General features: G+C 41.9%; 1 protein-coding gene across 3 annotated transcripts in view; it reads left to right on the top strand.

Moving 5' to 3' along the window:
- arid4b (AT-rich interaction domain 4B) overlaps positions 1-12,307 on the top strand; it is a 43,016-nt gene that overhangs the window by 12,428 nt on the left and 18,281 nt on the right. For all 3 annotated transcript variants that reach the window (XM_023411820.2, XM_023411822.2, XM_023411823.2), the window contains exons 3-9: positions 115-225; positions 3,731-3,796; positions 4,155-4,245; positions 6,698-6,777; positions 7,125-7,216; positions 10,701-10,842; positions 12,186-12,265. In XM_023411820.2, coding sequence (XP_023267588.1) covers positions 115-225; positions 3,731-3,796; positions 4,155-4,245; positions 6,698-6,777; positions 7,125-7,216; positions 10,701-10,842; positions 12,186-12,265 — 662 coding nt within the window. The remainder of the gene's footprint in view (positions 1-114; positions 226-3,730; positions 3,797-4,154; positions 4,246-6,697; positions 6,778-7,124; positions 7,217-10,700; positions 10,843-12,185; positions 12,266-12,307) is intronic.

A 12,307-nucleotide genomic window follows, 5' to 3' on the forward strand; every position in this document is an offset into this window, starting at 1 on the left:
TGTGTCAGTAATATATATATATATATGTATATATGTATATATATGTATGTATGTATAAAATAAAAAAGCTTTGAACTCACTGGTTTTGTGTTTTGTTTTCTTTTATTTCCTCAGACTCTGGAGGAGCCCCCCTACTTGACAGTAGGGACTGATGTGAGTGCCAAGTACAGAGGGGCTTTCTGCGAGGCCAAGATTAAGACTGCCAAGAGGCTAGTCAAGGCCAAGGTAAGTGACATTTCAAAGTGCTCATGATCCAAAATTAAAAATGTATTGTCTGTCTGTATTATGTGTGAAGTGGAATGCAGCGGGGCCGGGGGCTCTTGTCTTTGTTTGATCACACAGCTCAGCTTTATTGTACGTCTGGAGCGGTTAGATCGGAAATGGCCACATTTCAAAGACACTGTCCAAAACATTCCCGTAGAGACCGGGCTGTTGGGATGATTAGAAGGTGTTCATATCAGAATTATTCAGAAAATGTGCTTTTAAATTATTTTATTGTCTCTGATGTTGCCAAAAATCCAGCTGTGTCACTCACACGCTGGAGCACTACCAACAGGTTTAGGTTGTTAGTACTGCTCATACAGTTAAAACACTGATCAGGAGCTCCAGCTGTGACAGTTGCAGGGTCTGACTTATCCCACCAGGTACCCATCATGTCCTCAGGCGCCCCCCTTGCCCGCAGCGTCCACATTTCCCCATTGGTTTTATGCCTTGCTGATGAAGGCATTGCATGGTGCACGTAGTACAGTATCTCATTTCCCAGTGGGACCGGAGCATCTGGATAATACAATAGAGACAGATCGCTTGTCTCTCGTTCTGCTAGTGTGTGTGGGAGGAACAAAGATTGGATGCTGGCTTTTTCACTGAGTCAGTGCACTATAGTTCCCCCTGTAGAGACAAAAGAGCAGCGATGTTCTGCCATTCCGGCTCACCAGCTGAAATCATCAAATGATGTGCCGTTTTGTCTCATGGACAAACAACATGACAAAATATACCATGTGATGTTTTTAGTTTAAATAATATGGGCTAAAATGAAGCTAACAGGACAGTCTTGGCTCATAAATTAGTTACCATACTAATTGGCTGAGTGTGCGGTTTGTTTTTGAGTAGCTGTAATGGGAGTGTGAGCTCTGTTACACAAACGTTGAAACATGGCAATTATTCAGTTGTTGTTGTGAATCTTCCACTGTAATGAATTCCTCTTTAGATCTTTGCTTCATTAATCCCCGTCTGCTTGTTTAACAAAGTTGAAGGTTGCAGCATATGGGGCTCGTTTCTTTTGAGTGATTTTAAGACTGTGAAAAGATCTGTGTGATATTGTTAATTATGATGATGATCTATACAAGAGGACCTGTCACTTACCACCGTGTCTGCATCGCTTACTATGAAAGGTTCAGCACACTTATATTATGATCAGTCATGACTACCCTGTGGCAGAGTAACAAGCATAGTGTCAAAACATGAATGCTGCATGTCAGGCCCAAAATGCTACATGTTGATTGTGCAATTTTAGTAGGTTTTCCTGCAGAATGCCTGTGTAAAAAAAAAAAAAAAAATCTCTTAAATGAACATTGAAAAGTACAATCCTATTTTCAAAAAGCAGATCTCTGTCTGCATGAAACTAAATTTAAGGAATTAATTTAATTGTTAGAGCCTCTGCTGCTTCACCAGGTGACTTCAGATTTGTTATTGTGGTAATGTTAATACTGAGGTAATGTTGTGTTTTCCAAAAGGCAGCAAGCAGCTGCACCTTTAAGTTTTCCATCCGTGGCAATGAATTCCAAATGCTTCCATATGTTATTTCTCAGATGGTTTAGTGTCATTATAATCCGCTGAGCTCAAATGCTAGTTTCCTCCATTTTGCATGATGTGAAACTTTGAATTGGGTCAGATCATTACAAATCAAATATTATCTTTTTTTTTATGCTCAAGCACTAGTTCACTTAAAGCAAATGGAGTAAATTGTGTTTTGAATTTTCAACTAGACAGCATGTGAAATCAGAGCAGGAGAAAGCTTCATTATGTGAGGTAGAAAGGAAACTGCAGTTGCTGTTTATTTTTGTCTGAGCTGTCACAAATGCAGTCGGTGCTTGTTGTTAGCTGGGGATCACGTCCTTTCACTGTTTATTGCCAGAGTACACCTCTGCTGTCAAATTTGCTTGAATAAATCAAGATCGCAGTTCACTTTACATCGCTGTATTAAATAAACAGAAACATAACAGTCCCGTGTTTTCAGATTGTAAAAATACTCAGTAACCATTTTGAATTTAGTCTAGTGAAACAACCTGCAGCTCAGTAATATTTTTAGGCTTTTCATAAGAGGGAATCTTGTGATATAATGGGCTGTGAGCTCCCGATAAAAACCCATTTACATCACATAAAATGCTTGACTACAGCCCTCTTTTATCAGAAATATGGTTTCATATCTTATTCCAATATTTGTTGTTAGGTCTAAGTGGTTGTACAGTTTGTGTGTACAGTTACAGACCCCTGCAGGAACCAAGCTCACAGTTAGGAGGTGTTGATGCTCTGTAGCTGGGTCTCTGGATAGCTAGAGTCACCCTCCCTCTGTGTGTGGAGCCTCCTGCCTGTCCCCGTGAGGAAAGGGATTCCTTTATTCCACCGGGCAGGAATGTCATTATCTCCATAACTGACGAAACGCTGCCTCCGGATGCTTTTTTATTCCTTTCTCTTCCCCTCTTATTTTATGACCCAACAATCCAGCGGCATCTTACAATATGTATTTCTTTCATTCATTGTCTTGATCCTGCCATCACAGCGAGACTTTGATTGGTGTTTCTGCTGTTGTTATATTTGAAACTGACTCGAGAGAGCGTCGTCTGAATTCGTCACCTGCGGGCTTGTTCTCTGAGATGGGGTGCTTAACATCTTTTTGTGCCCTTGTATAGTGGTTGAATTCTAAAGTAAATCACAGTCAATAAAAGTGAAGCCATTTCTCCATTATAATTATGTTACTATTTTACTAGCACACATTCTCAAAAATTACTTTAATTTCCCTCAGGAAAGAAAAAAGAAGCACATGAGCACTTTGATATATAAAGCAGGGAGGGGCATTTGTAATACTAAACAGCTTCTGTGCTCCTGGCTGCTTTGACACTTTTCACACATGCTTCCTTGGAAAATCTGTGACACTAAATGGCTGCATGTGTGTGTGTGTGTGTGTGTGTGTGTGTGTGTGTGTGTGTGTGTGTGTGTGTGTGTGTGTGTGTGCAAGTCTGCCTTGTGGTGTTTTCTGTCACTCAGTGTTGCCAGGTCGCCATGCAGATGCAAGATTACCACAGCGTGATCAGATTATGATCTACCATGGCTCACTCAGGGGAGGCTGCAGATGCAGAGAGAGAGGGGGGATGGTCAGTTAGTGTAGCCCCAAACATTCACAACAGAAATCCACCACAGTTGGTTGCCAGCAGTCGCTAGTTGGTGGTGCCAGAAATGAACCATAGTATTTAATATTGGCACACATGCCTGCTGTCTGATGACACCGAGAACTCTTTTACTCGCATGTTATCTCAAACCTGTAACAAACCCGTCTGGCTGAAAGAGTCCATCACTGTAATCAGTGTATCACAGTTATAAAGTCCAGCAGCGTTAGCAGGGACAGGCTTCCCCTGTGAAGTGGAAGATTGATGTGGCCCGGTCAGGCCTGTGGGGAGTTGTTTGCTTATTCTCATTACTGATTCTCCTCCCCTGTTGCCTCCCCCTTCCACAGGTGACCTTTAAACCAGATCTCTCCACAGCTGAGGTCCATGATGAAAACATCAAAGGACCCCTAAAGGTAAGGCAGGAAAGATGGCAGAGATTGATGTTGTGCTACAGTTAGATGGAGTTGTCATAACAGACGTATTGGCATTTATTACACTTAATTATATTGTTATTTGTAATTTTGTCTAAGTCACATTTATTTTTCTTTAGTTCTGCTTAATTTTGTATCAAATCTAATCACCTCCTGCTCTAACAGAGTGAATGCAGAAAAAGCTCAAGAGCACTGGTCAATGAAGCATTCGCTCTGAAATTTAATTTCAGTCAATAAGGGTTTTCGTAGCAGCAATATGATCGCCTTCCTAACATCATTAGGAATTAATAAAAGTTAGCATAGTGGCATGCCAGATAACAGCAGTGAATCTGTCCAACAGGTAGGTGCTGTTGTGGAGGTGAAGAATCAGGATGGAGTTTACCAGGAGGCCACAATCAACAAGCTGACCGATGCCAGTATATATACTGTCGGTAAGTCAACAACAAACCGCCTGCTCTTCCTCCTCTCTCATAGACTTGTGTTCTCCCTACAGATAGCTTGTAAAAACATGTTTGTGTACAATGAAAATTCCAAAGGGTTTTCAGGGTTTGTGTTTTCCTTTGCTGAAGCATTATACGTTATGTTGTTGCAAGGACCATCTTCCATAGTTGATATCTCACAGCGCACTGTTTGTTGTGGGGGTGTGTGGATGGGGGGCGTGGTGTTGTATGCTGTTCAGGTTGTGAAGCCTCTTGAGGTAAATTTGTGATTTGTGATACTGAAACACAGAAACACTGTGCTGAGCCTTACCTGCCCAGATTCATCAAACCATCAATCCAGACCATTTCTGTTGTTTGTTTGTTTGTTTGTTTGTTTATTTAAATGTACACTGCACAGACATTATGTTGCCATGTAAATATTTTTCAAAATACCCTCCAGTCCAAAGCAACTAACACTGAAGTAATGGACAAGACAAACTAATAAAACCATTTAATAAAGAACAAATGATGAGTTTGAAAAATACTTAAACGCAACAGTCCTGGTGAACAACAAAAAAGTTCATTTTTGTTTTGTTTGGGGTTTTTTTTTTTGCAGTTTTTTTCTTCAGAATTTAACTTGAGCCAACTTTAGAGGTTGATTGGGCTATACCAGAAGACTGTTAGTCATGCCGCCACAGGGGGGTGTGGAGGGAAAGTTCCTGTGAATATCATTATCCCTGATGTCCATCACAAATAAACATCAATAAATCTGCTCAGGAATCATAGAATTAAGCTCCTCATTACTGCAGAATTGCCTGAATTGACATCACATTTTTCAGGTTTTCTTCAGTATCAAAGGATATCCATGGGCACAGTGCAAACGCGAACAGCTTATAACAAATCCAGCATGCTTTTAGTGGTGCAGGTTAGCCAAAGTGTAAAGAAATATATGTTGTCCTCCCTGTTTACATTCCCTAAAAGTCGCTGTTCTAAATCTTAGAGCATGATTATTCCCTCAAATATATATTTTTGACTGTAATAACTAGGGCTGAACAATTAATTGCCACAACATACCATAAATGAAGCAATGTAGTGCTGCAGAGATGCCCTCAAGGGAACATGCTATTTTGATACATTACACAACAAAAATCACATCATCATCATTTTTATATTTATTTTTAGGTGAAAGGGGAAATACAAAAAATACCATTTCAACTGAAATTATGACTCATATCTCAATATCTGCCAAAAATAATCGCAATAAGATTTTCTTTGCAAATCGTTCCGCCCTTGTAATGAGGCTCAGAATGTCCCGTTCACATATACAGATGTTTATAGTTTTGTTTGAAATGGGGACCCACAGCGGCAGACACTGAAAACCCCTGTGCTAGACTATGATATGTCACAAGTAAGCAGTGCTGGTAAATTCTGCATGCAGTGCTGCAGCTAATGATAATTTTAGCTGCGCCCCTTATCATTATTTTTTTTTTTTTTTGAAATAATGGATTAATCGTTTGGTCTGTGAAATGTCGAAGAAAAAAAAAAAGTGAAAAAATGCAGATCACAGTTCCCCAGAGCCCAAGGTGACATCCTCAAGTTGCTTGTATTGTCAATAACATTTCAATCCTCAGAGATATTCAGTTTGCTATTACAAAGATTAAAGCAGCAAATAGTCATTTTTGAGAAGCTGGAACCAGCAAAGTTGTGGGATTTTTTTTTTTTGTTTTTTTTTCGAAAAATGAAATTGAGTATTAAAACTGCTCTACTTTCAAACGTACACAGTCACTGTGTTGGATAATCCAAAGCATTCAGTGTAGAGGCTGCCGCTCAGATCTGCAGTCTCTCAGCACCTGTTTGTCGCTTGCGAGTGCCCATGGGGGTTTCCCCTGTCTCGAAAACACTCGTCTTTTCATTCATCAGTGAAAAAAAAAAAAACATAAGTCACCGCTGAAGGTACCTCAAGTGTTTTCCCCTCGTGGTTGTCGCCGATCACATTTGAGCAATGAGGAATGCAATTTAAGGATGTGCACATCTGGGTTAGTCCTTGGGAGCGATGTGGCTGTTCAAGTGAAAGGAAGGTTCATTGAGTTCCTTTAATATGATATATATTAATATTATTATCATTATATAAAGTGTTATTTGATGTGGGTGCTTATTGTAAACATCTGTGGAAATTTAATATCAGTTTATGCATCAGATGCTTCCCCATGTCCCTTTATTTTTAGTCTCTGTCTCACAGAGGATCCTTGAAGCTCTAACAGAGCTGTGAGCTGCAGCGACTCTGTCACTGCCTGCTGGAGTTTCTATCTAAGCCTTAAAAGACGAGCATAATTTGTTTTTAACATATCATAAAGAGAGCAGACATTTTGTAACTGAGTGAGTGTGTGTGTGTGTGTGTGTGTGTGTGTTGGTGGACTCCTGGCCTACATACAGCAGCCTAATAGTTTCTCTCTCATCTCTGCAGTGTTTGACGATGGCGATGAGAAGACCCTGAGGCGTTCCTCTCTCTGCCTGAAAGGAGCGCGTCACTTTGCAGAGAGCGAGGCGAGTATTGTGCTGTCCTGCAGTTCTCGCAGCTTTCTAGGGAAACGATTCTCATTTTATAGTTTTTATTTAGTCACCAGCAGTCTCACATCTCTACTCACTGTCCTCAAATTAACATGCTGCTTATGAATGGCCCCATATTAGCATTGAGCAGTTAGCTGTGAAATATTTCCAGGAAATGTAAACTGATATCACAGCAAAGTGCTGGGTGTATCCCTCTGTTTGTAACTGATGAAATCCCATGAAAGGAATTTCTTCAAGGTGTACTGTATAAATCTTTTGTCTTCCAATTTAGTGTCTGACAAGGTGGCACTGAGGTTCTTTGCTGTTGTTTGTCTCCCCCGCAGACACTCGACAGACTCCCCCTCACCAACCCCGAGCACTTTGGCACACCTGTCATGGGCAAGAAGGGAAACCGCGGCCGACGATCAAACCCGATGTGAGTATCGTCCTCCGCCTCTGTACGTCCTGCAGGGCTCATATCAAACTTAATATATGAGAGGTCTGTGAAGCCGGCGGGGAGGGATTTTCTCTGCCGATCCACAGTCATCAGTAACAGGCTCCCCCATTTCTAAGTGTGCTGACAGCAGTTGAACTGAAAGATTTACTCTCATCTCATCCCCTCATAAACAGCCCCTGAGGCCGAGGAGAGGACGGCCTACTCACTTCTTTCAGTTCCTTAATCACACCGGGTGTGGTTGTGTGTGTGTGTGTGTGTGTGTGTGTGTGTGTGTGTGTGTGTGTGTGAGGAAGCGAGAGAGAGATGTTTGATGCCTGAGAGGTGCGTGTTTTCTCTCACCTCACTGACATCCCATCTGATGATAAGCTGTAAAAAGTCAACATCACACAAACTGTGTGTGTGTGTGTGTGTGTGTGTGTGTGTGTGTGTGTGTGTGTGTGTGTGTGTGTGTGTGTGTGTGTGTGTGTGTGTGTGTGTGTGTGTGTGTGTGTGTGTGTGCAGGGGAGAATGCACATGCATGCATCAGTGTGTGTGTGTGTGTGTGTGTGTGTGTGTGTGTGTGTGTGTGTGTGTGTGTGTGTGTGTGTGTGTACTGGAGAGTAAAGTGTGAGCACGACATGGTCCTGCTGAATGTTATCTCTTTTTTTTTTTTTTTTTTTACCTCTCCTTTGACTCAAATGTTCCAGTGGGTGTTTTATGTTCTGATGTGCCTACTCCTGGTAGACTGCAGAGTTTTCATCAGGGAATAAGAACTGCTGAAGGTTTTTTTTGGCACCGGATATAATTGTGGCTTCACTCTGTTATAAAGAGGACACTCTGCTGCATAATCTCATTCTCTGACACCCATTGCTAATGGCACTCAGAGAAAAGTCAATATTACTCTAAACATTGATGCAATATTGACTTGGAGCATTCCCAGCTGCACATTAGCACCTTGGACCAGTTGTCTTCCTGTGCACTAATAGTCTTAACTGTTGAATAACAAGGACTGACAGTGCGGCACAGATTGAGATTAAAACAGCTACATTTCTTGTTGTTATCGTTGTCTTCTGTTTAAAGGAATTTTGGGAATTATACTAATTTGCTTCCTTGATGAGAGTTAGATGTGTGATCTGATGTCTGAATCGTGAAGACAGGAAACAGGGAGAGACAGGTAGCCTGCTTCTGCCAAGAGGTAACACATTATATCTTGTTTGTCAATCGTGAGGTTGCCAGGCAACCAGCAGAGAGACCAAGAAGTCGCTGCTCCAGGCCAAAAAATAGTCCCAACAGATAACCCAACATGTCTTTTTTTGTACTTATTAAACAAATGACATATCACATGTTGATTACTGAGCTTTAGAGGTGCTGGTTGGGGAGGTTTTTTTTTACCTTGTGGATAAAGTCAGACTTGCTGTATCCCCCTGTTTCCAGTCTTCATGCTAAGCTAAGCTAACCACCTGCTGCCTAGGGCTGGACGATGTGGCCAAAAAAATGTTATCACGATAAATTTTGATAGGGATGATAATTGATCGTTTTTGATAAAGACCAAGAGAAAAATAGATGTTTTGTCATACAGTGTTGTTGCTGAGTACCTCTCCATCGTGGGCTGCCTGTGGGTTGTTCCTTGAGATGCAGCAGTTGTTGGTCATGACTGATGACATGTTGCGTAATCCGAAGGGTGGAAGCAGCTATGAGGATACAATATGTTTGTTGTATTCCCGCTCTTGGTCAGGGCCGTTTTCCTGCCCAGTTTACACACAATGTTGTTTTGATATTGATTAGACTTAAAGAAAAAAACTGCCAAACTGGTCAGCTGACCCGTCCTTTTTGATAACGGTTTCCTCAGCAGCTGCATTCCTTTTTCTCACTCCACGCTTCTGTTGTTGTTGGTGCAGCCAAACAACACACCTGCTGAATGATTGGTTGTTTGTCACTCATAGCACGCTCCATTATCAGGGGATATGATAGGCTGTGTTTGTGAGCCAGGCAGGGAGCACGCTTGGGATTTATTCATACAACCGATAAGATATCCGACTTTCTATTAAATAATTCTCATCTTGCTATTGATGAAGTGTCTATAGCCGGTACATACCACTATCATTTCATCGCTGCCTCTGGCTTCATAGTTAACATACAGACATGGGTGGTATCAATCTTTTCATCTAGAAAGTGAATAAGTATATTCCTCAAAATGTCAAACTGTGCTTTTAATTTACTGTCGTAAAGTAAGGGTAACTGTTCAATACTCATTCCTCGTTAAGTTGCTACAGTACTTTGTTTATGTCTTTGATTCACATCACAGCTTTGTTGTTGTTGTTGTTGTTGTAGTTGTTGTTGTAGTAGTAGTAGCAGCCTGGCTGATTTACTGCTCTTGAGTTGTGCCAGACACTGTGTGTGTGTGTGTGTGTGTGTGTGTGTGTGTGTGTGTGTGTGTGTGTGTGTGTGTGTGTGTGTGCGCGTACATATATGCACATAGAGCTGTTCTCAGAACAGGCCTAGTGAGGCATAAAAAGAGGACAGAGGATCTGTTTGCCTGCTGGTGCTGCTTGCATGATCGCTGGCTGTCTGTCTCCTCACCGTAGTCGGGGCTCTGCCTCAGCATTAGGATGACTGTCAGGCAGCAGAGATTGAGCCGGCTCATCAATACACTGATCCTAATGAGTGAGCTTATCAGTAGAGCGGACCTTATGTTTTACTATGCTACATAATGATAAGACTAGAAGCTTTTCAGATGGTTTTGTTGTTAGTTGGAGACCTTTGATGTTTTCTAGCTAACGGCAGTTAAATGAAAAGATGATTGGTCAGTGGAAATCTGTATTGAGAAAACCGGCACACAGAATTTTGTTTCCCTAACCCGGTTATATATGAGTGTGGATTTAATATGAAAAGCCAATATCTTTGCAGCGCTGTGAGCAACCAGAATATTTTTCTTTCTTTCCACTACACTCCTGTGTAAAAATGGAGATAAGTTGGCAGCACTTTTCACAGTCTAATGTCAATACTTTCAACATTAAATGTGATTATGTTCAGGGACATCAACCAGTCCCCATTGTTGGAGAACAGATTTTGATGACATGCAATAGTTTATAACTAACTGCAGCTGGAGACTGGCACAGGTTTGTGTTCATCCAGCAACTATGAATTGACTCAACCACTTTCATACATTATTATGAAATGGAGTGGTGTCTATTTTTACCAGGGCTACAACTAATGAATATAAAATATATAAAATATTATAAAAATATTACAATTTCATAAAGCCCAAAGGGGACCGAAAACCCACAGACAAGAACCTAAAAATAATGTTTTAAATCACATTAGAAAAGCAGCAAATTCTCACAACTGTGAAACTGCAACTAAGGAACGTTTCACACGGTGATAGCTTATTGCACTAAACTCTGTATGAAATGAACTGAATGAAAAAGTATCTATACCTTTCAAAAGTGCAGTCCGTCAGGTAAACTGTCCTTTTCTCCCACAGTCAAGAAGAAGAGTTGTCATCATCTTCCAGTGAGGAAGAGGAGAGCGATCAGCGGCAGAATGAGGATCTGTTCGGCAAAGTGGTCTGTGTGGAGGGGGTCGCCACCGGCGACAAAAAGAAGACCACGTGGTATCCTGCTCTGGTGAGCTAAAAGTCTCCCTTCCTTCACTGCTCTCGGCTCCATCACTGTGGAAAAACAGGGAGCACTGCTGCTGGTCTTCTAGTACACTCACAGCATTGTGCCGTTTCATCTAAACGCCTGCTTATGTAACCTCAGCACACTGCAGGATTACTGTATTGCATTTCATCCACCATGAAATGCTGCAAATATGCATGTTGTTGCAGTTACAATAGCTGGTTTCTATAAATAAGAGAAACTTTCTGCAGCAGCTGCCTGACTTCTGTAGATTGAAGAATTTCAGAGAGCAGCTCGACTCTTATTTTAGAGGGGAATGATATGACTTGTTTTCCCTGATGTGTGCAACAGTGCTGCACAAACACTGGTTAGATGTTTTCAGTCTGTTCCAACCCATTTCTCTCCACCCAGCCTTAACTCTCAGCCACTGTTCGCACACAATGAAATGGTGACAGGCGTTGTTTGTTTATGTAAGTGTTAAAAGTATAACTGAGAGAATGGGAGAGGGTGGGGAAAGCTGTCCCTTTAACAGTGTAGTCAGCAGGGCCCCGCCTCCAGGGTTTGTTGTTCTTGGCTGGCTGTGGACTGAGCTCCATGCTGCCTCCCTGTGACAGCCCAGAGAAGTACATTACACAGTAGCCTGTCATTGTTTACACTGTGACCATATGGCAGAGGGGTGGAGTAGTACTCTGGTAGATGTTTCACATCTGTAACAAACTGTGTGCTCTGTTCTTAAATGTCCTAATTAAACAAAAGTCAAAGGAAACAGGTCTGTCTGTGTGAGCTCAGTGCTTTCATTTGCAGCTCAGCATATGCGTCAAAAAGGGAAATGATGTCACAGAGCAAACGTGAGTCATAGCGGTCAAGTAAAAGCATCATCCACCCTGCCTGTGTGTGTGTGTGTGTGTGTGTGTGTGTGTGTGTGTGTGTGTGTGTGTGCAGCATACACAGAGAGAGTGTGAGCAAGAAGGCAGAGTCCTGTTGGAAATCAGATCTCCATAACGGCAGTGCTGCCTCCTCTGGGTTAGACCCTGGCACTGGAACTGGAACAAGTCTCGTTGTTGTGTTCCTCAACTCCAGTAAATAGCAGCAGCACATGCTGCCTGCCCCCCCACCCCCACCCCGCACACATCACTCCTCATCTCTCCCGCCTCTTTGTCTTTGTTTCGTAGACACCATATTTTGTAATCCATCAGCGTGGCCTTTTGCTGAAACTACTTCAGTCATTGACTCATACTCTGACACCCCCCTCCCCTCCCTTCCCCTCACACACACACTCACATATACACACATACACACAGTACCACCCCGTCTGACCTATTAACTGTCTCTTGTTTCTATGCAACAAGGTTATCTCCCCGGACTGTCATGAAGACGTGACTATGAAGAAGGACAACATCTTCGTCCGTTCTTTCAAGGATGGAAAATTGTGAGTCATTACTAATGTGCTAAAAAACACTTTTGTGAAGCA

This window comes from Seriola lalandi, unplaced genomic scaffold (genome assembly GCF_002814215.2).
Source record: "Seriola lalandi dorsalis isolate HSWRI2012SDOR001 ecotype SW California unplaced genomic scaffold, Sedor1 jcf7180002054470, whole genome shotgun sequence".
Classification (NCBI taxonomy): domain Eukaryota; kingdom Metazoa; phylum Chordata; class Actinopteri; order Carangiformes; family Carangidae; genus Seriola; species Seriola lalandi.